Source organism: Danio rerio, chromosome 3, assembly GCF_052040795.2.
Source record: "Danio rerio strain M-AB ecotype USA chromosome 3, GRCz13ab, whole genome shotgun sequence".
NCBI lineage: Eukaryota > Metazoa > Chordata > Actinopteri > Cypriniformes > Danionidae > Danio > Danio rerio.
The window spans coordinates 21,860,861-21,887,290 of NC_141023.1; the positions used below are offsets into that span (position 1 = coordinate 21,860,861).

Genomic DNA, 26,430 nt, shown 5'->3' on the forward strand with positions numbered 1-26,430 from the left:
AATATCGTAAATTAATGCTATATTTTGACATTACTTTTTATCAAATTAAACACTGAAATAATTGTTTGTTGGTTTAATAAGATGGCACATTGATTTATGCCATAAAACCTGGTGATTTTCAGGAATCGCTTTAATAAAATCAATAACCTTACTCACGTGTCTGATGTTGCTACTTGCTAGAAAGTGCTGGTCTGCGTGCAGTGGGTCTCTGTACCTGCAGTACCGTACCGGTCTGAGAAAAGGAGGTCTTGAGCGTGCAGTTGGGTCTCAGGTGGCCTGCAGATTCACCCTACTCCGCCGGGGGCGGTAAATGTACAAACGGTACAGAAAGGAACGAAGAAGAAGACGAACGTCACTGAATGAACACGGAAAAAGAATGGAAGCAAAAGGTGCGTTCGACTTCATGCAGCGCTGCGCAGATCGATCGAAATCTGTCTTAAAGCGGTGCATTCTGGTTAGAAATCTTGTCCGGATTGATGCTGCGCCGACGCCACGTGACTGTCACATGTGGCATCAAAGTACCGCGACAGCGCTCCGAGATCAGACGGCAAACTCAGACCGTGCAGCTTCTGAAGAGCGACTGCAGGAGCTCTGATGACGACACCGATATTACACGATTGGCCGAGTTCACCACATGACAACAAACACGTGTATTTCGGGTTTATAATTGGACAAATTCCGATTCAAAAGTTTCAAAACAAACAATTCACTTTTCACACCCTCTCTATCCTGTACACATCTTGCTTATTAAAAGACTACAAATATTTTACTGCAGTATCTTTTGTTAAATAATCTGGTTATAAAGGTTAGCTTGTTTGCACAGGTTTATTTTTAACTTTTTTATACAGACTATTTACTGCATTCATCTCCACGAACGATTTAAATTATATATTTTAGTGTATATTTTAGTGAATAACCTAAATATGAACTCAAATAAGTCTTACAGACTTGAAATAAAATAATCATCATCATTGATCCTGCCCCCCTAAAGCTCTCTTAACAAATTAAAGTAAATAACTATTTTATTAAATAATTATAAAATGGCTTTATTATTATAATATAAATATATATTTTATTTCCTGTCTAGCAGTTTATAGGCTACCTGCTCTTTCTGGGAAACTTCTACATAGCTCACTTATTTTACCTTTTGTTCTTTTCAACACAATCTTTTTGGATTAAAATGCTTTTTTGAAAATTCATTCATTATCCAAAATAATGTCATTTATTAAGACCTAATCAAAACACCTTGTTTTGCTTTTTACATGGGAAATTTTATCTATAAATGTACATATATGTAAACCCTTTTTTAGCAGATTCAAACAAGAAGTATTAGCCTAAAGGTTGATGTTTAACTCCTAGAATTTATGCTTATTGCTTTGTATTTAATAGACCTGTTCGTTTTTATGTTTATTTTAACCTCTCATTTCCTCTTATTTCTCTCATGCATTTGTTATATATTTTATTCATAATTCTCCCTTATTGTTTAAAAAGGAACTATAGTTTGTAGAGACTGTATTCTGTTTTATTTGTAAATGTTTTGTTGTTATGAATGAAAATAACAAAAAAATATGATGACGCCATGTGATCGGTCATCATGACTGCAGCAACTTTGAGTCCCGAAGTGTCCAGCTGTCCGTCTTGACGGCTCCGTTTTCAACTCCGCCCCCGCCTGCGCTCGGCTAATCTCGTTGATCACCGGCTGCAGCTGAGCTTCATGTCGAACGCACCTAAAGACTCGGGACGCGTGTTCAGCAGAGCCCAAATCTTTGACACCTTTACAGAAACAGATGCTTAAAAGACAGCAGGAGTTGGAATACTGGAAGCTGCACTCAAAACAAGTCCGAAGATGTAATTTAATCACGGGCCTGACCATCGGAGCCTTTGTGGTGGGCCTCTGTATCCTTCAAGAGTTTCAAAACATGACCTCAAATGCTTTGCTTTCATTATAGTGGCACTGCAGGTTAATAGATTAAGTGGAACAGATTCAACTCGTTAAACTAATTGTTATTCGCTAGTTTTCCTGTTGGATTGATTTAAGTTTTTTTCTACTGTAATGCAAGTTAGCTTAACGTTATTAGCTCAATTGAATTTGAACATTGAATTAAGTCCGCTTTAAAATAGTTTTTGTTTACATATTAGTCACGTTTAAACTAAGTTTTTTTTAATCTTATTTATCACCTAATGCTAAAGAAAATACTGCGAATAGCCCGTTTTAGAGTTATTTTTGTAGAATAAAATGTATTTAATTCGGCAACTTATGTGAAAACATTCCTCATTTCTTAAACACACACACACACACACACACACACACACACATATATATATATATATATATATATATATATATATATATATATATATATATATATATATATAGCCTATGAATAAAAATAAACTTAAAAAAAAATAAATATGTTGTTAAATTTTAAATCTATAGACACAAATTGATAAATGGTGACAAATAGAACAACAAAAAAGCCTAAATCTCAAAACTGTCAGGCCAATAAAGAAAACCCTAATGTTTTTTGCACCTTGACTTAAAATAAGCTTAAGATGCAATTGATACAGGTACATTATTTATGGTGTGTATTTATTTTTTCCACTTTAAAAATTGTTATACTGGTATAATATTAGCACAATTTTACTTCAGGAAGCATAGATGCTTTTAAAATAAAGCTACTACAGTAAAACTGTATTAACCCGGTGTTGGTAATAATTGACAGCATTAACTCTGAAGACTATGATTAGAGTGATTAATTTTTATAAAAGTACTAAAAGACACTGATGATTATATATATATATATATATATATATATATATATATATATATATATATATATATATATATATATATATATGGAAGTTAATGTTCCTGACTGACTGCCATAGTCACAAACTATTATCCTTGCATGGTAATCTAAGAAACATTGAAGGGATTTTCAGCCTAAAATTAAAATTAGTAGTTAATTTATCCTTGAGCAAGCCAAGTTGTAGTTGAATTTTTTTTTTCTTTTTAAATTCATTTGATATTTTTGATGAAACTCGTTTCAAGTCAATGGCTGACGGCACTTTAAAAAGTAAAATAATAATAAAGAAATTAAAACATCAATAATGACATACAGGCAAAAAACTATTTTATCAGTGTGTGTGTATGTTTATGTGTACATTTAATTTTCTTATTTAAGGTATTGTTTATTAAATCTGCACTTGAAAAACTACCTCGAAAGCATCACTATTTACATTTATTTCTCCCAAATTTGCCTAAAGCTGCATTATAAAAACAAACAAAAAAGGCTTTACAGTTTGACAAATATCTGACAGTGACTTGATTCACAATTCATTTTGTGCAGTCGAGCTTCAGCTCTGTATTCTCAGTAGTAGGCATGGGCCGGAATAAGAGTCTGACAGTATGATAACAGTATTGAGATTACTGCTTTAAAATATATTATTTTTAAATGTCTGGGTAAAAAAAATATATATATATATTTTATTTTTTGAAAGATTTAAAATATTTTGGAGCAGTAAACATGTCTGGCTAAACAGTGAAAATAAATCATTGACTTCTGCTGTCTTCATTAGTTTCAAAAACACAGATTTCATTACAATTTAAAATGGCATCTTTTGATTTGTTTTCTGCTGGAGATACTGTTATACTGTTTATTTACTAAAAAAGTATATAAAAAAAATCTTACTCATACCTTAGGAATGGTATTACAGAAAATTTTGGCAGTTTGAAAAAACCTTGACTTTTCTAAACAGCAGTAAACCTTGAAAACGGTTATTGTCCCATGCCTACTCAGTAGTGTGTAGTAGTGTACTTTAAATGAAACGAATAAACAGTTGAAGTCAGATTTATTAGTTTATTTTTTCCCCTATTTCTGTTCAATGGAGAGAATATTTTTTTTCAACACATTTCTAAACATAATATTAATATTAAATTTCTATTAACTGATTTATTTTATCTTTGCCATGATGACAGTAAATAATATTTGACTAGATATTTTTCAAGACACTTCTATACAGCTTAGTGACATTTAAAGGCTTAATTAGGTTAACTAGGCAGGTTAGGGTAATTAGGCAAGTTATTGTATAACTATGATTTGTTCTGTAGACTATCAAAAAAATATATAGATAGATATAGATATAGCTTAAAAGGGCTAATAATTTGGACTTTTGACTTTTAAATAAAAAAATAAGACTTTCTTCAGAAGAAAAAAATATTATCAGACATACTGTGAAAATTTCCTTGTTTTGTCAACATCATTTGGGAAATATTTAAAAAAAGAATTAAGAGGGGCTACTAATTCTGACCTCAACTGTGTGTGTGCGTGTGTACATACACACACACATGTCATGTAAATACTTAGCCGTTCAAGATTAGCTAATCACAAATGTTTATTGTGTGTGTTTTTTAAATCATGATAATCATGCACAGTTTATTGATAATGAAAATTAGAAAAGGTAATGTTAACCGTCAGAAAATATACTGTGGTTTACCTTGAAACCGGTAATTGTAACTACCCTAGTATGCATTATTAAAGTTACAGTTCACCCAAAAATGACCATTTTCCCCATCATTTACTCAATGACTCTAGTTCTTCTAACATATATTTTGAACACAAAAGATGATGTTTTTAAGTAGGGCTGCATATTATGTGTGTATCATTTCAACATCGATATTACAATGTGCAAATCCTCAATTGTCACATTGCAAAATATGCAATGTCAATTCCAGTTTATTCATCCCTCAGCAAGTGTAATTATATGAGTGTTTAAGATTATATTTAAATAATGTATGTGTAGTTTAGTGCTGTAATGAATACTGTGCAGTATTCATAAAGACTGTGCAGTGGTATTTATTTTCATATAATTGTTCAATACTTGAATACAGTTACATGCTCCACGAAATAAATATAATACGCTGCAGTTTGATTGGGAAATCTTCCTAATCAATATAAAATTATGAATTGTTTTAGACTGAGCTATTCTAGTCCTTTCCTGAAATTATATTCATATCGCAGTATAAATTACAAATTACAATGTCATTTTTTTTTCAACATCCCTTTGTTTTGAGGGATGTTGGAAAAAGCATCTATTGACATCCATAATATAAACAAAACATTCCATTGAAGTCAATGGCTGTTGCTTTTCAACATCCTTCAGCGTATCTTTGTGATTAACAGAAGAAAGCAGATTTGGAACAAGTCGACGATGAGTAAATGATGACAGAATTGTCCATTTTTGGATGAACTCTCCCCTTTAATAATTAAAAATCAAGCAAGCAAAATTATTAATATCATTGTGTCTTAATCTTTAGTTGTGTGGCCTTAATCAGCACATCATCAGTCAGCTACACCATCCTCTCAGTCAAACAGGAGAAAATCATAGACGAGATTGATGAAGAGGCGAAGACCTTCATCATGAAGGGTCCTCGGACAGGGGCGAACTCTTAAACCCTCCATTTCTCCATGTGGAAGGACTCGCAGCATTGCAATTTTGGCAAGACAGGAAACATTTGATGCTCTGTGGATTTATTACCATCTGTTAGCATCTATTAGCACTAAGCACATTTTCCCCACATTATAAATATGCCTCTGAACTAGTTGCAATGATTTTAGAATACAGTTATTTATTTAAGTCATTGTCATTTCTTATGTTTGTTGATAAGATCATTATAATAAAAAAAATATATAATATAGAATTCGACAGGCTTCGTGTTTGTCTGTTTGAGTTTGTTTCAGGTGTGTTTTCGATTGTCTTCCACTAGATGGCGGCATGTGAAGTCTCAATGAGAGCAGGTTGGTGTGTTTACTCTGTATTACTTTATGCAAGTATATCTTGATAAACTTCCAGGACATACTGTGCGTCTTTGATCACGTGTTGTTCAAGAACCGCACTCGTGCATACGTTGCTCATATATCATCAGAGTATCAAGTATCATTACATATTAAATACTTTGATCATGCAAATAATAGTAGTTAATATTGTTATTTCACATAGGACAATTACATAACTTACTATCTAATATTATGCAACATAATGCTAACGATGCATTTAATAAAACAATTATTATTATTATTATTACTTTATAATAAGTATTAATATCATTAATATAGTTTTAAGGATGATTTTAAATACTATAATAATGATTGTGACAGTATTTTAAAATATACTGTAATACTAATATGAATAATATTTATAAATGATGAGTATAATAGCAGTTTAATTATTATTATTATTAGTAGTATTATTGTTGCTATACAATAATAATCCTAATGTTAATTGCAAATAATTTATTGTTGTCTTCAATGTTTTTATTTGTTAAAATCATATATTTATCATCCTTTATACTACTGCTACTTTATTATTATTATTATTATTATTAATATTATTATTATTATGATTATTAATATTATTATTATTAGTGCTGGGCAAAGATTAATTGGAATCCAAAATAAAAGACTGTATTGACATATGATGTGTTTGTTTTATATAGAGTATAATAATAATACACAGAAATAAAACAAAACTATACAAAATAAATTATTTAAAAATTGTATTGTATACATACTATATATAAATAATTAAATTACGATTAATATCGTGATTACACAGCTAACAATCCACAGGGTTTATTTGTTTTGCTTAGTTGAACCCTGCAGGTTCCGAATTCATGTTTTTTTTTCCACACATGCCCAGCGCAAATAGGGAGGCAAATAAGCAGAAAGATGATGAACTGGACTGTCACTATTTCTTTAGAATATCACAACAATCGTCATATCACTCACATGACTTATTACTCGTACGTGTTCTTAATATGAATTATGATTCAGTAGAAATTTCCTGTGAGGAGGGGGCGAGCAGCAGAGGCCCAGCTGCTCATTTAAAAGCAATATGTTCGTACTGATAAGCGTTCGAACATACTGTACGGTATGTCTTTAAGTTTGTGTGTGTCACGTGCCTTTGGCTTTAACTCTGCTGAAAGATATCTGCTCCACACAAGCTCATCTGGAGCTCCATCTTGCTCCACAATCACCTATTCTTTATCATTTTATGACACAGGATTTTGATGGAATGTTTGTGAAATGTTCTGTCATTTTAGCTTTCCAGTGAAGTTTTCGGGGAACACACACACACACAGATGGCCTTCGGTGTTCTGATTCTGTTTTTGATCACGTTTTTAAAGCAGCCAAAATAATTCTGAAAGCTACTTTTTAAAGTGTTGCTTCAGTCAAAAGAAAAGAGTTCATTTATTGGCCTTCAAAGGCACTCATGACTTACCACAGGATGGCAATTTCCTGTAATATTTGTAGGAATGTAATATGACGATTTTTGAAGCAGCAGTCATTTTAAATCTCTGAGACAACAATGTTGGTATAAGGATAGGTTCAATGTATCACGTGTGTGTACATTCCTCACTATATTCAAATAGATCACATTGCGAGGCAGAAACAATATTTTAAGACATATTTGCTTTGAGCTTAGTTGTTGCACGGCAAAATAATGTCACTGGAATGAAGGTCGAAAGGTTTGTGTACAGACAACAAAGGTGTCCAAATAATCATTCAGAAGAATTAGCAAAAAAGATTACTAAAGGTATTGTGCACTAGTTTAGTGGTTGTCTGTGCGATGGCACTTTGTAATTACATTGATTCAACTTTAAGGTAATTAAGGTAGCAACTAATGTTTAGTGCTTACATTTATTTATTTATTTTTTTTTTTTTTGGGGCGGCAAATACACTTAAATTGTAAATTTTACTGTAAAGAATTAGGTTACTCAAGTATGAAAATTATGTTATTAATTATACACACTCCAGTCATTCCAAACCCCCTGGCACCTTCGTTCATCTTTAGAACACAAGCTAAGATTTTTTAGATGAAATCCAAGAGCTCTAACCCCTCGATACATTATATTGCCTGCAGAAAATGTGCACCCAGACTTGATGCAGAGATACAGTATAGGTGGATCAAGTATTTTTTTCATGCACAATAGTGTTTTTATTGCTTTGTTGCTGTCTATGGAGCATGAGGGGGAGCTCTTATATTTGGGCTAAAATACCAATCTGTTTCCAGGAATTGTTTTCATCCCGAAAAAAAATCAGACATCAAATTCAAGTCTGAAGAGAATTCATTTAGTAACTTTATAACAAATCTAAAGTGTTATTTTATTTGGTGACAGAGAGAGCTTAAATGGAAAAAACATCTCAATCAGTTTGATTTCACACACACTCAAATTCTCATAGTTGTGATGCTTTATTTTGGATGATTATACTTTCAAAATATAGGGACAGAAATTGCTCAGATTCATTCAAATATTTTCGTTTTTGTTTACAAATTAAAAGACTTAAAATTTGAGGTGAACTATGGCCCAATCCTAATTCTATTTTGTACCCCTTCTGCTTCCTCTTCCCCATGGCCCTTGAAACAGTGTGAAGAGGAAGGGCTTCAAAATGTACCCTTAAGAAATGGGACAGCACTACAACACCTGTCATTAAATGTCATAACAATATAATGCGGCGATAAGATCATAACTGCACTGTGTTTACACCGTGGCCATATTCATCTATGTAAACACAAGAAAGCAACATTAACATTATAGCAGACACTGTATAAAGGTCATTCCCAGCTACTAGACTTTTCTGATCGGGTATGCGAGTGTCAGTTGTGAAAGTATGTTGTGGGACTGCTATACAAGAGTTGTTATTATTAGAGATTATAGATAGCGAAATTTAGCGCTTTTTGTTTTTTTAAAAAGCATGATGGTAAAACGCTGATAAGAATGCCGTTGTGAATGTATTAAACATGAACTTGTTTTTTGTAAAAATTCGTAATAATGACAAAAATACTAATTTGTGGATCTTCCGTTTGCAGCCATGCTGTTGTTGCAGATGGTTTATTCTGGGAAATACTTGAACCCTTGGTTTCGAGTGTGGTCCTGAAAAATCTGTTTTAAGGGCTATCTAGCTCTTCCCCTTAGCCCTACCATACCTGTCAACCCTCACGTTTTTTTTTTCCGTGATTCTCTCGTATTTTACAGTTCTATCCTGCCATCATCCTGTAAAAGTTTTCCTGTATTTTCAGTCTTTCTCTGAATGGTGTCAATAAACACTAAAGAGCCGAGCTATACTGCCGAACCACCAGGGGACACCCCTTGCTCTTAAATGTCGGTCTGTTCTGTGCTTTCGCATGAGAACACTTTGAAATAAATATAAAAACCCTTTCCCTATTCATTACAGGCGGCGCCTTCCCTTCATTTGCAGTCCTCAAAACAGTCATATAGTGGTGCATGACTGTCAGTTGATGTACTCCATAGTGATAAATAGACGCTGTTTCCCAAACGCATTCTGTACACTCGATTTAAAGTGGAGCAAAAGTCTGGGTTTTGGGTACGTACATGTTTAAACAGATATATACACATAATTAATAATAATAATAATAATAATAATAATATCTAAAGATGTTGATCCTGGTGGGGTTTTTTTTTTCAAACTAAAAATGTGGTCCTAAATAAGCATAAAAAGATGCTCATTATAATACCTCTGTTATTTGATATAATCAAACGAAAAAAATCTCAATAAATAAGAGATTCATTCGTTGCTCTTTATTTAGAATGTGTAAATAATATCCCTTATTTTCACATTCCAATGTTGACAGGTATGAGCCCGACACCGTCAAGCTCAGGGGAACTGGGACACCCCTACCCTTTCACGTGAACATGCAAAAATGAGGGAATGGCTAAGGGGTAGAATTGAGATTGGGCCTAACTCGTTTAAAGCTCATTATTATAACTTTTGCCAGTAGAGGGCACACATTCACAACAAACAAAGGCATAGTTTAATGACGATGTGACTGAGTATAAAATCATAGGACTTGTCATCCTTATTACATGCTGCTGGTATTTAAAATGTATTATAATTGAAGTATTAAGCAGAGAAAGCAGTTTAAGGGAAATAAGTGCTGAGAACCAAGCGAGACACTTTTCTAGTTATAATTGGCAATTTCTCTAGATTCCAACAGTTTTCGAGTCATTTGGAATGATGTAGGTACAAAACTCAACAAAATGGTTGTGCCTTTTTAAGCCTCCTAAAATATACATTTTACATTGATAAAAACCTTTCATCTTGTAAAAAGATTAAATAAATGTCAAAGATGCACTCAAAATGCCTACAAATACATTTAGGAGTAAATTATCAAAGTCATATGAACCAGTGTTGTCACTAAACAACTAATATATGAAAGAACATTGATTTTATGTGTACTTTTCCTGTTCTTTGGGCCTTGAGTGTTCAGTGCTCCTGAGATCACACTTGTGTAAATGAACATAAACACTGTTGTCAAGTCACCTGCCAGCGCACATAAAACGTCCCTGGTGGCCCCCTGGTAGAACAGCACGATTCAGAGCTAATCCTCAGAGTGTTTAAGCCAATAGAATCACACACAGTCGGAAACCGGTGACCTGTGCTTGAGTAGCGAGAACCTCACGCTTCTGTGCGATCATAATCAGTCCATGTGCTTTTAATTGGCCATCAGCTCATTGCTAGGAGACTAAGCCATAATAACAAAGACAATGACAGTGAGAGACTGCTCAATAGAGCAGTATAGATGACATAAAAGATAAATGACATGGTGCAGAAAAGATCACTAAAAATAAACGTTCTATATTGGAATCCTCAGTTCAGTGAAGAATCTGAAACATCCATAAACTACAAAAAAAATCAAGTGGACTTAATAAAGTGGGTAAACCTGTTGTAAATATAAACTTGTATTGACTTAACTTAATTTTTATAATTGCACTTAAATTACACTGAAATTTGCTGTTTGTTCAAGCTAATTTAAATTGAACTGAAACAACGTAAATCTTGAGAGTTTTTTGGGGGACAACTTAAATGTTTTATGTTCAGTCCACTTAAATTTGTAAAAACTAACCTGTTAATTTTGACCCAACACATTGATTATGTGGAACCCAGCATTATTCACAGTGTATGATTATATTTAACTTATGTAATAATTTTTAAGGTAACTCGCTTTTTTGAAGTCAACTAATCACTTTAAGAGCAACAGGTTTAGTCACTTTCTTTTTTAAAGTAGTTAACTAATGGCTTTTTTTGTGCTTATTAACTCTTCCATTGCTCAAAAGCTACTGTATAACTGACAAACATTTAGATTGTTAAATTTTGCTCTTACAAAATAAATATTTATTTTTTTATTTAATGGTTTTGTGAAATCTCAAAATAAACTTCATTCATAAGATGAGATTTGCTGTTTGTTCAAACTACTTTATTTTGAGTTGGAAATACGCAATTCTTGAGATTTTTTGGACTAATTGTTTTATGTTTAATTTACTTTGATTTGTAAAAAAAAAAACTATTAAGTTAACTTAATTTCTTAATTTTCTCCCAACACAAATCAATTTTGTGGAATTCAGCATGTATTACAGTGCATGTAGTTAATTTACTTAATCATTTTGGTATACTCGCTTTTTTTGAAGTGAAGACAACTAATCGGTTTAAAAGCAGCATTTTAAGTTACTTTAGATTAGTTGATTAGAAGTCAACAGTTGAATTGGGTAAGCTAAAATGTCCGTAGTGCATGTGTGTGAATGAGTGTGTATGGTTGTTTCCCAGTGATGGGTTGCAGCTGTAAGGGCATCCGCTTTGTAAAACATACAGTATGCTGAATAAGTTGGCGGTTCATTCCGCTGTGGCGACGCCAGATTAATAAAGGGACTAAGCCAAAATAAAAAAAATAAATGAATGATTAGAAGTCAACTAATCGCTTTTTAGTGCACAAAAACTTTTCCATTGCACAAAAGCTTCTTCATAACATAAAAACATTTAAATTAAGTCTTAGAAAATAAATATTTCTCTTTTTTTATTTAATGGTTCTATGAAATTACTATAAAAAAACTCAGAAAATGGCATTTACTGTTTGTTCAAACTGCTTTAAATTGAGCTGAAACTATGCAGTTCTTGAGATTTTTTTTTATTTAAGTGACAACTTAATTGTTTTATTTTCAATCTAAATAAATTTGTAAAAAACTAACCAGTTAACTTCATTCCCTCATTTTGTCCAAACACAACTTGATTGTGTAGAAACCAGCTTTTTTCACAGTTTGTATAGTTTATGTAGTAATTTTAAGGGAACATGTTTACTCTCCTTTTTTTTTTTGTATTTTTGAAGTTAACTAATCATAGAGCATATGAACTCGTACATTGCCCAAAAGCTTCTTTATAACAGACAAAACATGATGGATTGTTAAATTATACTCTTAGAAAATAAAATGTTGGTAAAATGTACTCTTTGGAAATAAATATTTATTTTTTATTTAATGTTTCATGAAATCACTATAAAAACCTTCACTCAAAAAATGACAGTATGGGTTTTTTTTTTTTTTAACCAAGGCTATCGAAAGGGATCTAGCTGCAGACTTTATGCAAATGCAATCTGAGCTGCATCCAATGCTTTTTAATGCACTCACCTAACCCTACCCCTCACAGTGATGTCACTAGCTCCATTGAGCGCATTGTATCTGACATTGCATCTCTGAGCAATGCAATCTCAGCTTGCATCATAAAGGCTACATTCAGATACTATTGAGGCTGTCTTGCACATTATGTAAGCTAGTTTATGAAGATTACTATGAGAAAGGGAATGATGATTAAGCAGACGAGGGAGTCAGTGATTTTAACAAGACTGATGCTGCCCTGTTTACACTATAAGATGACACATTTTGTTCGATTGGATCACAAATAAACAAAAGAGACTCATTCCAGTTAAAAAAAATGTCATGTAAATGCTCAAGGTTAGAGCCTTTTGTCCATATCCGATAATACTGCATGGGATTTCTCTGGTCTTTTAATCTAATACCGTGAAAAAAGTGCCTTTTTGAAAAGTCCCTGGGGTCGCCATTGCGGAATCAACCGCCAATTATTCCAGCAACTGTTTTACACAGTGGATGCCCTTCCAGCCACAACCCAGTACTGGGAAACACCCAATACACTCTCTCATTCACACACGCATTCACTACGGACAATTTTGTCTACCTTTTTACCCAAACATGTCTTCGGACTGTGAGGGAGACTGGATATTTATCTACCTAGTGAAACTTTTTATTTATTTATTTATTTATTTATTTTTTACTTAAATACATTTTTAAGGCCATACTACTTTACTTTTACTTGAGTACAAAAGTATAATCAGTACTTCAATTTCTACTAGTCGTTTTAAACACCAGTCTGTACTTCTGCTTGAGTGAAGGAAGATTCACTACTGCCATCTCTGTTCTTAAGAATGTAGTTGCTGCAAATAATAAGCCAAGCCATTTATTTGTACCGCCATGTGATATATACATGCTGTATGTGAATAGGATAAAATTAAGTCACACTGACCCATTAAATATATTTGTCAGTTTCCTTCACTAAATATGTAAATGCCTTAGTGATATCGATGTGTATCAACAAGTGGCACGCGACGGAGCAACATCAACATGTTGGGTTTTTATTAAACCTGATGTTTATGTTTATGCAACTCTGAAATGACTCATCAGCTGATGGCCTATTATTAGAGTCTGTTATGTATAGTCCACTTACTGTAACATGATCATAGGGTCATGATCACATTGAGGGAGAGATGACCTCTCCAATATTCGGATAAGCAGTGGAATCCTGGATATGTGCTCATAAAACTAATGTAATACAGCAGGAACGCACAATTATCAGTGCCAAAAAAAATGTATGAAACATTTTTGAGCTTAGGCAATGCCTTGAATGTCATGAGGTATTTTAATTATGCAATCTCATGAGAACTGCACTGAAATAATTTCATCTGTTAAGTGTAAAATAATTGAAGGAAAATCTGCACACTCTAAAAATGTCATTTTTGAGCTTGGGCTATGATTTGAATGTCATGAGGTATTCTGATTATTCAATCTCATGAGAATGGCACTGAGGTACTTTGATCTGTGAAGTGTAAAAAAATTGAAGAAAAGTCTGCTCACTCTTAAAAATCAAAAAGGTAATGGGAGCCATGTGTGGGCTCTGTTAAGTGCATTCACTTTTAAATGAGCTGGATTTGAAATTGGTCTTTTGCATGTTCATTATAAAGCGGTTTCTTGAAGTTTTCAAAATCGCAGGGTTCCCTGAACCTAGTTGAACTTATCAATTCTGTAATGATCATGACAAACCCAAGCTAACTTGTGCAATGGACATGTGGCAAGCAGTTTCAACATTCATTGATTTAATAGTGGCTAGAATATTTAATTTAATTTTATTTGTTTACTTAATTAAAAGTTCATTTATTGACTAATATTTTTTTGATTTTTTAAATTAAGCTAAGACCCACTTCATATTGTATGTCTAAAAGGCAGTGAAGATTGCTGATTTTTAAAGAAACTTGACAATTTTGTAATGGAAAAACAATTTACCGGAAGCCCTTGGGCTGCCTGGCTGAAAATGATATGTCTGTGTGCATATAGCCCATTCCAAACAGAGTCAATATCTCTATTCAGAGGCATTAGGAAGTAAGAGTTGATTTCAAACATTGGAATCCAACACATGAAAGGAAATCGACTCATCTGTGTGAGGCTTTTAAAAATTTCAGTCCCATAATTGATTTGTATCTTTTGCCAACAGAAATAGAAAAGCTAAATGTGAATACGTGAAGTACATTGACCATAGCTTAGCTACCCACCATTTTGTCTGTAAACTACTACTGTAGTAGCTATAATTTCATCATAATTTATAAGTGGTCACAGTGAGATCCAGTCTTCATCCAATCTTTTTTAAAATGTCCCAATCTTCAACGACAATTAAAAAAAGAAAAAGTAAAACAACAATCATGCATTCAAAATCAAAATCAAACATTCAGCCCGAGTGAGCACTGTTGAAAATTAAGCTTAAAATTTCTGAGTGAATTTCTGCAGCAGTTTTTTAAAAGTTTTTTTTTTTTTAATGGTTCACACAAAAATGTACATTTCTTTACCATTTACTTAAGCTCTAGTAGTTTGAAACTTTTATGAATGTCTTCTCTTGAACACAAAACAGGAAACTGAAAAATGCTGGAAACAAGCAGCCAATGCCATCTATAGTATGAAATATTGAAGTCAGTGCCTGCTGCTTTCCAACATCCCTCTTCTTTCGACATTTAAGAAAAAAATGTTTAGAACAAGTGAATAATGACTAAATATTGAGAATTATTTTGTGTGAACCATCCCAAGTAAAAACCTAGTAAAAGTCATTTAAAGAGCCTCATTTTCATTAATGTAAAGAAGATTTTAAGAAAGCATTTCTCCACTGTAGATTTATTTTTTTTACATTTCATAAACTTCAGATCTTAATGAAATTTATTGCAAAAATAATTTAGCGGCTCATGAACTTTAGTAGCCTACTGTTTAGTCCTATTGAATAAATGAAAACCCAAGTAAATAACCTGAAGAGAGTGGCAGGAAAAATCATGGTGATTAAGACACTTGGTTCACTAAAAGACATCTTTGAGTTGTGCACAATCCAACAAGCCAACAAGATTTTATCTGATTCTTCACATGTGCTGTCTTTGGAATATGAGCTGATGAATTCTGGCAAAAGATATAGGGTCTCTTGTGCAAGTATAATAAATATAAACATTCTTTTGTTCCTTTTTCAATTAAGTTGATCAACGAGCAGGTGGGGAAGGACAGTCAAAGATTAAGATAACGGGATTGGTTGGCACAACAGAGGGCAGTGGGGCACATGGTATTTTATTTTTATAAAAACAAAAAAATTAAAATTACTGATTTTATGGAATCGTATTTATATTAGGAGGTATTTTAGGATTAGATTTTAATGTGTTTGTATGTTACATGTTGTCTTGTTGGTGTCTATGTACAGCAGAACCTATTTTTCTGAAACAAATTTCACCTACGGGAGACAATAAATTTTACCTTGACCTAAATCCTTCTAATTGAACAAAGTATCTACTTGTACGTATTTAATGAACCTAGAGAAAATGAAGAAACTTAAATTGGAATAATTACTATTTATGAAAGCAAACATTTTAAAAGTAACACTTTTCACAAAATAAACGTTTCAACGGCTTGCCATAACAGAGACAACTGTATATTCCGTCAGAGAGCCAAGAGACTGCATTAAAGGCAGTGCAGTTTGACTGTTAGTGGTCCCTGACAGATTAATTGCTTAGGTGTTTTTCCAGAGGGAGGAGCAAAGCAGAGCAGAGCGTATAGACACACTTGCGTTTGGAAAGCAAAGACACAGCATGCGCTCCGTGGAGACGCTCGAACGTCAAGGCAAGATATACGGATAATTCAAATAACCGAATCAATGTTCAACAAATATTTGATCGATTAACATTTCTACAGTACTTTAACTTGCGTTCGCATTATTTCATAATCGCGTGGACATTATTAAAAAATAGCCTACAATCAGCATTGCGCTCCTGGAGAAGTTCTGCTGTTATGGTCTGGAGGATTGTGTTAGGCTAAATTGTTATGCAGAAATACTGGACATCTAACGCGCTAGATTACGCGCTGCATTTCTAATGTTAACTGCACCGATACCTGGTCCAATGTCTCAGGCTGAGGTTGACATGGCTGGTCTCGGCTTCCCGAAGTTGCCTGCAGGGTTTGACGCGGACTCGTTCTTCCCAGCGCGCCTGCCACCGAGACGGAGGAGACACTCGGCAAACTCCAGGAGGAATGCCTACAGGTTCAACAAACTCCACACCATGGAGCCCCAGGAAAGCGTCGCTCCTCTTACAAAAACACTTTCTTGGTCGGCCGACAACATTTTATCCGAAAACGCCAACGAGGAGAAAAAGACGGACTCTTCCCCTCCGATGTCACCTGTCTCCAGTTCACCCCCTGAGACGCAGAACTCGGACCCGCGACCGCTGGACACCTGGGCCGCCGAGGAGCCCAGCGCGCAGGAGGCTGATGCCAGTTCGGACTCGGACGATGAAAGCACCCAGAAGAAAGTGGTTTTGTCGAGAGCCCCTTTTGAGAGCAAACGCGAGCAGGAGGAAAAGGATGAGGTCGAGACTAAAGCTGTGGCGACTTCACCTGACGGAAGGTTTCTGAAATTCAACATTGAAATTGGAAGAGGGTCTTTTAAGACCGTCTACAAAGGTTTGGATACGGAGACCACCGTGGAGGTTGCATGGTGTGAACTTCAGGTAAGAAATTTAAATGCCAGCTACTTTAATAGAGGTCACATTTTATGTCAGTGCTTGTCTAATTGTGAGTGCAGTCGATTGAGGTTCTACAAAAATGTTTAATGGCCCCTGTTACACCAAATTCTGCGACCGTCGTATTCTGTGACTCTAGTAGGCGCTGTTCTCACTGTTTAACTTAAACTCGCTCCCACAGGCGGACTGGACACGCAAAAAGCGTACATACTCTCACGTGAACGCGCTCGGCGCCTGTACACATTATATGAGCGCGTCAATATATTTCATCGTTCTCTGTTTACTATTATTCTTCTTGCCTTTGATATATAGATGTTTAGTTTACATATATTTAACAGCCTATCAAAGAAAGCATTTTACTATAATATGACCACTACAGCGATAGATTCTATCTATCTGTCTATCTGTCTATCTATCTATCTATCTATCTATCTATCTATCTATCTATCTATCTATCTATCTATCTATCTATCTATCTATCTATCTATCTATCTCTATCTATCTATCTATCTATCTATCTATCTATCTATCTATCTATCTATCTATCTATCTATCTATCTATCTATCTATCTATCTGTCTGTCTATCTGTCTATCTATCTGTCTATCTGTCTATCTATCTATCTGTCTGTGTCTCTGTCTGTCTGTGTAATTAGTCTAGTTTGTTTTAGCCTTTTTTCCCCTGTAAGCAGTTATGTAGATTACTGTTGATCCCTTTTAAATGTTTCCCTAAATATGTTTATAGAATTTCTTAATTGTCTTTTAAATTAAAAAGAAAATTATTAAAGTAAATGTGGAATGTGTGTAAGATACTGGTTAATAGAATGCACGCACACAAATTAAAATAAGTAAAGTGCATACTTTAATTTAAAATGAAATGTTTTTTATGTGTATATTTTCAAAAAGGTTTAATCTAAGATAACATTTAACTTAACAATTACTTGAAAACTATTAACATAAAGACAGGGTATGGGATTAACATTCTGCCCAGTTAGGGGCTTCATGGGGTCAGGCTCAAACACATGTGATACCTCCAGTCACACGTGTCACTAAATCTGTAACGAAGGAATAAGTGTTTTGAGATTGCCATCTTATTTTAAAAGAAGGTTACCCAGGAACAAGGTAATGGTTTTCTGTATACGTTTCCCCTTTCTTTTTCCACTTCTATATTATTTTCCCCACAATAGTGGCACAGCTCACTAAGGTCATCTATTGAACCAAAATATACATTTATATACAACTATATGAAGGGTTAATTGGGTCTTAGTCATGTGGGAAAAAAGTTACCATGGAAATAATAGCTTGACAATTTGGCAATTACTTATCTCTAAAATGTAAATTTGAATTAAAATTTTCTAAATTTGCACAATTCTATAATAAAAAATATCAAAAGGCAAAATATCTCCAAATTATACCTTTTTTTCACACAACTTGATTATTTTTATGCAGTGAAAAACAAAGTACAAGATTCATTCAGCAGTCTCGTGGCAATTTTTCCCTGTCATTGTCCACTGCAGAGATATTATTTGCAAACTGCAGAGACTCTCCACAGTAAATCAAAGTCTTGTCACAACTGTGTAAGACCTCTTTAAAACAAATTGTGATGAAACAAAACACTTTTTTTATATGTGTCATACATTTTCTGTTGTGTGATTTAAAAAAAATCCTAACTTGAAAAAGATAGTAAGACAGGGAAGAGTCTTGCATTTTTTTGTTTATTTTTATTTTGGCTATGTCAGGTAACACTTATATATGTATTTTTAAGGTAGTTATAATGGTTTTCCTAACTGTTTTGGCATGCACGGAGGACTGTGATTTGGCATTTTGGAAAAAAAAAAAATCTGCATAAACTTTAAATAAAATTAGGTGTAGAATTATCTTTAATGCTAGAAATAAAAGCAAAAAAAAATAGTTTTTTGCTGACCAAATAAAAACTTCAAAACAAAACCATGGTGTAGATCTATATACTTATGCATGAATTAACACGTGGTCCTTTAATATGGATACGATAATAATACTAAAAAGAGCATTAAAAAGTCTTGTATATCATTTTGAAAGATGCAAGTACGCAGTGAAAAGTGAAAGAGAGAGCAAAACTGTCCAGAAACATTATTACAAACCATTTGATTGAACCATGCGTGTTGTATTATATCATATTTTATTAATAATAATAATAATAATAAATTTTTTTCATTATCGGTTCAATGTTCAAATTGTTGAAAAATGTTTTTTTCAGTAGATTATTTGTGTATGTATTATCAAAATTGTAGTTTTTTATTATCATGTAAGCTGTTTGCATTTGGAGAACATTTTTTTTTCTGTGTGAAATACGAGGGATTAGATACTAGCATTGAACAATTTATTCAGCACACGCAACCTGGGTGCATTAACGAGGCATTAACGAGGCAAACTAGACAAACTACACAGACAGACAGACGGACGGACGGACGGACGGACGGACGGACGGACGGACGGACGGACGGACGGACGGACGGACGGACGGACGGACGGACGGACGGACGGACGGACGGACAGACAGACAGACAGACAGACAGACAGACAGACAGACAGATAGACAGATAGATAGATAGATAGATAGATAGATAGATAGATAGATAGATGGATAGATGGATAGATGGATGGATGGATGGATGGATGGATGGATGGATAGATAGATAGATAGATAGATAGATAGATAGATAGAGATAGATAGATAGATAGATAGATAGATAGATAGATAGATAGATAGATAGATAGATAGATAGACAGATAGACAGATAGATAGAATCTATCGCTGTAGTGGTCATATTATAGTAAAATGCTTTCTTTGATAGGCTGTTAAATATATGTAAACTTAACATCTATATATCAAAGGCAAGAAGAATAATAGTAAACAGAGAACGATGAAATATATTGACGCGCTCATATAATGTGTACGGGCGCCGAGCGCGTTCACGTGAGAGTACGCTTTTTGCGTGTCCAGTCCGCCTGTGGGAGCGAGTTTAAGTTAAACAGTGAGAACAGCGCCTACTAGAGTCACAGAATACGACGGTCGCAGAATTTGGTGTAACACCCCCTTAGCGAACACCGTTTTGTAAGGTGTCTATCTTTAATAAGAGCTGTTTTCTTATCTATATCTTGACGCGAATGCGATTTTTACCTCAACGTGCAACTTTTGGATACTGAATCGTTATTAAATTTATACATTCTGTATTTAAAACATTGGGTTGTATGACATGTCTATTTTTGGAGGTCACTCAAAGATATTCACCCCCAAAATGATAGACGATATTCATGTTCATGAGTTTTATGAACGTTTGTGAGTTTATTTGGTTATTGATGCGTGTGTTTGTATCCTAGTCAACATTTGAAGTTGGCCAAAACTTTACTTTAAAGTCCTAAAACTATTGAACAACACCCACCTTACACTAAAAATGCCGAGTTCCACACAATTGATTTGTGTTGGGACAACATAAGCTAAGTTAACTTATTAGTTTTTACAACTTTAAGTGGATTGAACATAAAACAATAGATTTGTCCCTCAAAAAACTCAATAATTATGTTGTTTCAGCTCAATTTAAATAAGTAGTTTGAACTAACAGCAAACATAACTTTTTAGGTGTAGTACAGTTTTAAAAATATTTTGATCCACTTCACTGGGAAAATGAGTGAATTCCTTGGATGAGTGATTCCTTGGATTTACTGAATGATTTAAGTAGTTGTAAACAATTTATTTGGGCTGAATTTAAGCCAACAAACAAACAAACAAACAGTTGAACATTGCTAAATTTAATTTGTTTGTTTAAATTCCAAACATAACTTATTTGCAACAATTTTGCAGACATCATTTTTTATCAGTGTTGCTGAAATGTTGACTACTGCATTTCATAAGAAAACTGGGAGCCATTCAAATTCATAGTAGTAAAAGTCAACAGTGGTGGAAGGAGTAGTGAAAAATCATACTCAAGTAAAAGTACCATTACTTCCCTAATAATGCAGTGCAAGTAGAGTAAAAGTATCTGTTGTAAATATTACTCAAAGTATGTGTACAAAAAATCTTTCTAAAGTACTCGAGTAGTATTACACTGTAAAAAGCTAATGCATTTACATGTAATTTGAGGATGTGTGTAAACGTAACATTGTAGTGCATTTAGTTGTTGCCTAGCTAGCACAACGTCTAGCCAGCGTCTAAGGACAACGTTATTTTGATATCCAATAACGACGTCAAATGACGTTGATATTTGGTTGATATTAGGTTGTGTTAGAAAGGGACCAAAATCCAATGTTGCCAACATAAACGAATGTCATATGGATGTCAAATACTGACCTTTATTCATTAGGCATGGCAACCAAAATCTAACATCTGATAGTGATAACGTTCACACAACGTCAAGCTGTAACATCATTAGACGTTGACAACGGCCTGATGTTGAGTTCTAACGTCAACCTGATTTTCATTTCTAAACCAAATGCAATGTCCTCACGACGTTGGGGTACAACGTCAATCTGACGTCATGTTGACCTCTTGTGCCTATTTGGGTGTTTAAGGCCATTTCGGTCATCGTACAGTAAACATCCATCATCTTCTTATCAGTGACATGCATCTAAACATTCTCTGGGTCTATGCGTGTAAAGATTTTGGATATCTTCTACGAAACTTTTAATGCTTCCAAACAGTTTGCTGCAATTATAAATTGCCCATGTCTTGGGGTAGTTCATTATGATGCGATTTACTTTCAATGTGCGATTTAATTGGACAGGAATCACAGGACTGATTTTCCTAGTCCCCATAGACGATGAAAAAATAAAGTAGTGTCTGCAGGTTGAAGGAAAGTAGTGGAGTAAAAGTACTAATACAGCACTAAAATGTACTCAAAGGAAAAGTAAAAGTACACATTATTAAAACCACTTAGTAAATTACAATTCCTGAGAAAAAATACTCAATTACTGTAATTTGAGTATCTGTAATTTGTTACTTTACACCCTGGAGGTCAGTGACTCAAACATGTTTGAAACAAGATGAGGTTGAGAAAAATGATGACAGAATTTCCATTTTTGGGTGAACTCTCCCTTAGCATCCGCTGATTTTTTTTTAGCAGTAATTGTATCAGTGCAGAGATGTGTAATGGATCACTTTATCTCTAGTCAACAGGCTAGTCAGTGAAATTGCAGTATTTTTAGGAGGGGTTCTAGTCTTATGACCATGATGCAGTGTTGATAAGAAAGAATGTAATTAAAATAAGAATGAACTGAACTAAAGATAGCATTTAGCTTGTCATTGTGTCATACAATGATAAAGTCAGCCGATATCTCAACTCACCCTTTGATGAATGGATGAGGTCAAAAAGGAAATGCAGTGTAATGCAGCTTTTTTTTCCATACGTTAGAATGTGTTTTGTTTTTTAGTCATTCATTGTAACAATGCATGTACTTAACACTTGTTAGGCACATTTAAAACAAGAATATTTATTGATGAAGTATAAAGTACAAGATGGATTTTTCTTTATTGTCAGCAAAACAATTTGGGATTAATCAAAAATAAAACAAAATGAGTATGATCAGTTACAGTTGAAGGCAGAATTATTAGCTTTTTATAATTATTTTTCAAATATTTATCAAGAATATTTTTAAACATCTTAAATGTGTGTGTGTATATATGGTTTTAATATTTTTAATAACTAACTTCTAATGCAGTTCTTAGCATATATAAGCACACCCCTCACAAATCTATCATTTAAATTCATATTTTTGATTGGAAGCTATACAATATTATGTTTGTGCATATACATTAGATTAAAGAAGCCAAATCTGGAGCTTATCTAAAAAAAAAAACTTACAATAATGGTCCAAAAACTAGTACACTCAAATTTATATGTTATAGAAAAATATTAAATATAAATTTAAAAAAGAGGAAAAATCAAGGCAAGCATAACAATTGAAAATTTTGTTGATATTTTGTAAGTTATGTTTTTTGCAAAAATTTGCTTGAATTTAATTGTATTACCTTTCAATTTCTGAATATGTTGGATGACTAAAATATTATTTGAATAAATATAGTTTAATAAATCTGTTTTGTTTAAATGCACCAAAATACATTGACTGTAGTCACTGACAAATGGATAAAAATAAAAATTTTTAAAATAGGGTGTACTCCATTATGCTGAGCATTGTAACTATTGTATTTGCCACAATTTAATATTCTTCTATTTATTTAGCAAGATACTAGCTGTCAGCTTAAAGTGTAAAATAATAATTTCTTAAGAGGGCTAATAATACTGACCCATATTTTTATTAGTATTAAAAACTGCTTGTTTTTTAGCCAAACTAAAATAAATACAGCTTTCCTCAGAAGAAAGCCTATTATAGGAAATACTGTGAAAATTTCCCTGATTTATTAAATATATTAAAAAAGAATTACAATTTCACAGGAAGGCTAATAATTTTGTCTTCGATAGTACGTTTCTAATTTGTTGATGAGTAAATTAGGGCTGGGCAATTCATTGAAGAGTAATCGAAATTGACATTCAGAATCTATAATCGACCTAATTTTTCCAGGTCATTTTTTCAGTTACTTTCCCTACAGTGTGTGGAGTCTCGTGACCCCGCTCTGTTAAGGCTGAATTATGCTTATTATATTATGATTTATATTTATTATATTATTATGATATTCTACTTCTGCCAAGGGCAAGTATACAGTCCAACGCAGCCTTAGCATACCTGCGCACCTCTCAAACAATGAGCTTGCACATCACAACAAGTGCAAGCTTTGTGATTGGTCAGTTTTGTAGTTGTTCAGCATTGACAATCAATAAATAATCATACATAGTAGATAGTGTGTGCTTCCTTCAAGTATTTTAAAATCAAGTAATGCACCTTCATTCAAAAGTCTCATTTGTAATATGTGAGCATATTTACTGTTTGAAACTTGTCATTGAACTATGAGGGCAAAATCATAAATAAAATAATTGATCATTAATTGAAATCGAGTCAAAATGTTCAATTAATCGAGATTTTGATTTTAGGCCAAATCACGCAGCCCTAGACTAAATATTATTTCACATAAAACCAATAAAGCAGACCACTTACGTTTAATATGCTATATATTGCTATATATAATTCATACATTGTTGCACCTTTGATTTGATTTGGACATCAATATGGGATGTTTTGTCATTGATCAATGACTGTATTTGTGATCTTTGCACTATTAGTTATCAGATTTTCTCTGCATGTTTTCTTCTCTGATGCACAAAAATCATTACCTTAAAAGACAGATGATTGCAGTTTAAATTCAGTGTTTTTCTTCACATGTCATTTTGCTTAAAAGGAAATTTCCTAGGCTGATTAATGTTTGAATCTTAAGGTTATGTCATATTGCACCTTTCATTGTTAAAATGGTTTACCAAGCATTTTTTAAGTAAGTTTGAACTTTCCTCTAGTTTAATACCTTTTTTTGTGTGTGTGTTGTCAACACAGTTTAAAATTCGGATTCAAACTCTAAGTAAGCTTATTAGTTCATAAGCAGCACAGAGCTTAATACAGGATAAATCACGTGGATGAAATCTGCTGGATGTTATTTTTGTCTTTACAGTCAACTTAAATTTAGTTTCTAACATATAACAAATTTGACCTTTTTTTGATAATTATGTTGTAGCGTTGAATCCAATACATGTAATTTTGTTCATTGATGCCCTTATGCTCTTTATTAGTGTTTTGCTTTAGTGTGTTACAAACTTTGTTTTCTCCACTTCTGAAAGCTCCTCCAAGCAGCGTGGGCTGTTATGTCAATAAGCCCACATAAACTGAGTAATGAGCACCGGACAAGATATTCAACCAGGCTTCCTTATGGTGTAATATGCACGATGTCAGATGCAGAGTACTTGCTGGGGTCATATTAGTCATTAAAGGGAGAGTTCACCCAAAAATGAAAATTCACTCAGAATTTACTCATCATCCACTTATTCCAAACTTGTTTGAGTTTCTTTCTTCTGTTAAACACACAGTAAGACATACTGAAGAATGATGAAAAAACAAACAGCCATTGATTGTATTTTTTGTTTTTGTTTTAACCATGTATGTCAATGGCTGCTTTCTCCAACATTTTTCAGAATATCCAATAACATAAGAAATTCATAAAAATGTTATAGCCTTTTAAGTGTGAGTAAATGGTGAGGAATTTTTAGTTTTTGTGTGAACTGCCCATATAAGTTAATTAAAAAACTAAACTAAACTAAAATGCACAAAAAAATGCAGTTTAACAAAATCCCTTCATGCCATCACATTGTTTAGATAGTTAACTTAATGGTTTTTACAATTTTACATTGATTGAACTTAAAGCAATTATGCTGCCCCTCCAAAAAAAAACAAAAAAAAACTAAAGAATTGTGTTTCAGCTCATTTTAAAGGGCACCCATTTTACCCCATTTTTCAAGATTGAAGATAAATCTTTTGTCTTGAGAGTGTCTATAAAGTTTTAGCTCAAAACACCCATCAGATTATTTATTAGACCCTTCAGAATATTGGAATTTTCTGCTCTAAACACATTGTAGCTGTTTTTGTGGCCTGTGCCTTTAATGCTAGCTCTCCCCGCCCACTGTTCCCATGTACCAATCAGTGTGCCTCAATCTCCATTTAGGCTGTGTTAGATAAACAGCACAGTGACAGACATAATGGAAGCAGATCTCATGTACCATTTGTGAGAATTACTACAGTAAGAACTTTACCAATGATTATTTGATCTGTGTTGTGAAGTTAATTCAAGCCTTTCTGCAACGATGTCACACACTATGTTATTATGAAGTTCACGCACGTGCAGACACATACAGACAGCATGCACTTTTAGCTTTACGTTGTTTTTGCACAGCAGATGTGACAGGATAGAAATTAATATCCACTATTGTATGGATATCCGTTATGGTAATGTACAAAATAAGCCTGATTTAACGTCCACAAACTGGTATTGAAGCGTCTTTTATAGTTGTACTGACACATAGCTGTGGTGATAAAGTAAAGATGTTAAAATCGCTGTAACTCACTAACATACACTGTTTTAAAACGTTTTAAACTTGTAAAAGTCATTCTTGACCACATTCGATGATGATTGATGATCACAGAGAGCTGAACAGATCTTTTAATCCCACTTGCTTTGCGCACGTCCTTTCTTGTTAATACGATTGTACACGTTATTACGGACACATGTTAATACGCACTTTTTAATCAATTCGAAGGGCAAGGAAATAACACTTCTACATCACGTT

At 33.4% G+C, this 26,430-nt stretch overlaps 2 protein-coding genes and 1 long non-coding RNA gene across 5 annotated transcripts in view; 2 read left to right on the plus strand and 1 right to left on the minus strand.

Annotated features, from left to right (window-relative positions):
• The first annotated feature begins 351 nt into the window (after positions 1-351).
• On the plus strand, positions 352-5,701 carry coa3b (cytochrome C oxidase assembly factor 3b). 2 transcript variants are annotated; one of them, XM_087242261.1, is made up of 3 exons: positions 352-384; positions 1,730-1,896; positions 5,347-5,701. In XM_087242261.1, exons 1-3 carry the CDS (start codon positions 377-379, stop codon positions 5,451-5,453), a joined length of 282 nt encoding a protein of 93 aa, XP_087098387.1. In that variant the 5' UTR covers positions 352-376; the 3' UTR covers positions 5,454-5,701. The 2 variants fall into 2 exon arrangements, with proteins under 2 accessions (XP_087098387.1, NP_001191179.3); NM_001204250.3 differs by having other exon boundaries at positions 352-389; positions 1,734-1,896; positions 5,347-5,676.
• A 9,937-nt stretch (positions 5,702-15,638) lies between these two features.
• On the minus strand, positions 15,639-22,994 carry LOC141381185 (uncharacterized). Its single transcript, XR_015480705.1, has 3 exons — positions 21,407-22,994; positions 20,247-20,676; positions 15,639-17,271 (listed from the first exon to the last, which is right to left on the minus strand). It is a non-coding gene; the product is annotated as an uncharacterized LOC141381185 (long non-coding RNA).
• Positions 16,221-26,430, plus strand: part of wnk4b (WNK lysine deficient protein kinase 4b) — a 108,842-nt gene continuing 98,632 nt past the window's right edge. For both annotated transcript variants that reach the window (XR_015480704.1, XM_087244303.1), the window contains exon 1: positions 16,221-17,163. Coding sequence is in view for 1 of the 2 variants with exons in the window: in XM_087244303.1 (XP_087100429.1) it covers positions 16,531-17,163 (633 nt within the window). In the remaining variant the exon portion in view is untranslated. The remainder of the gene's footprint in view (positions 17,164-26,430) is intronic.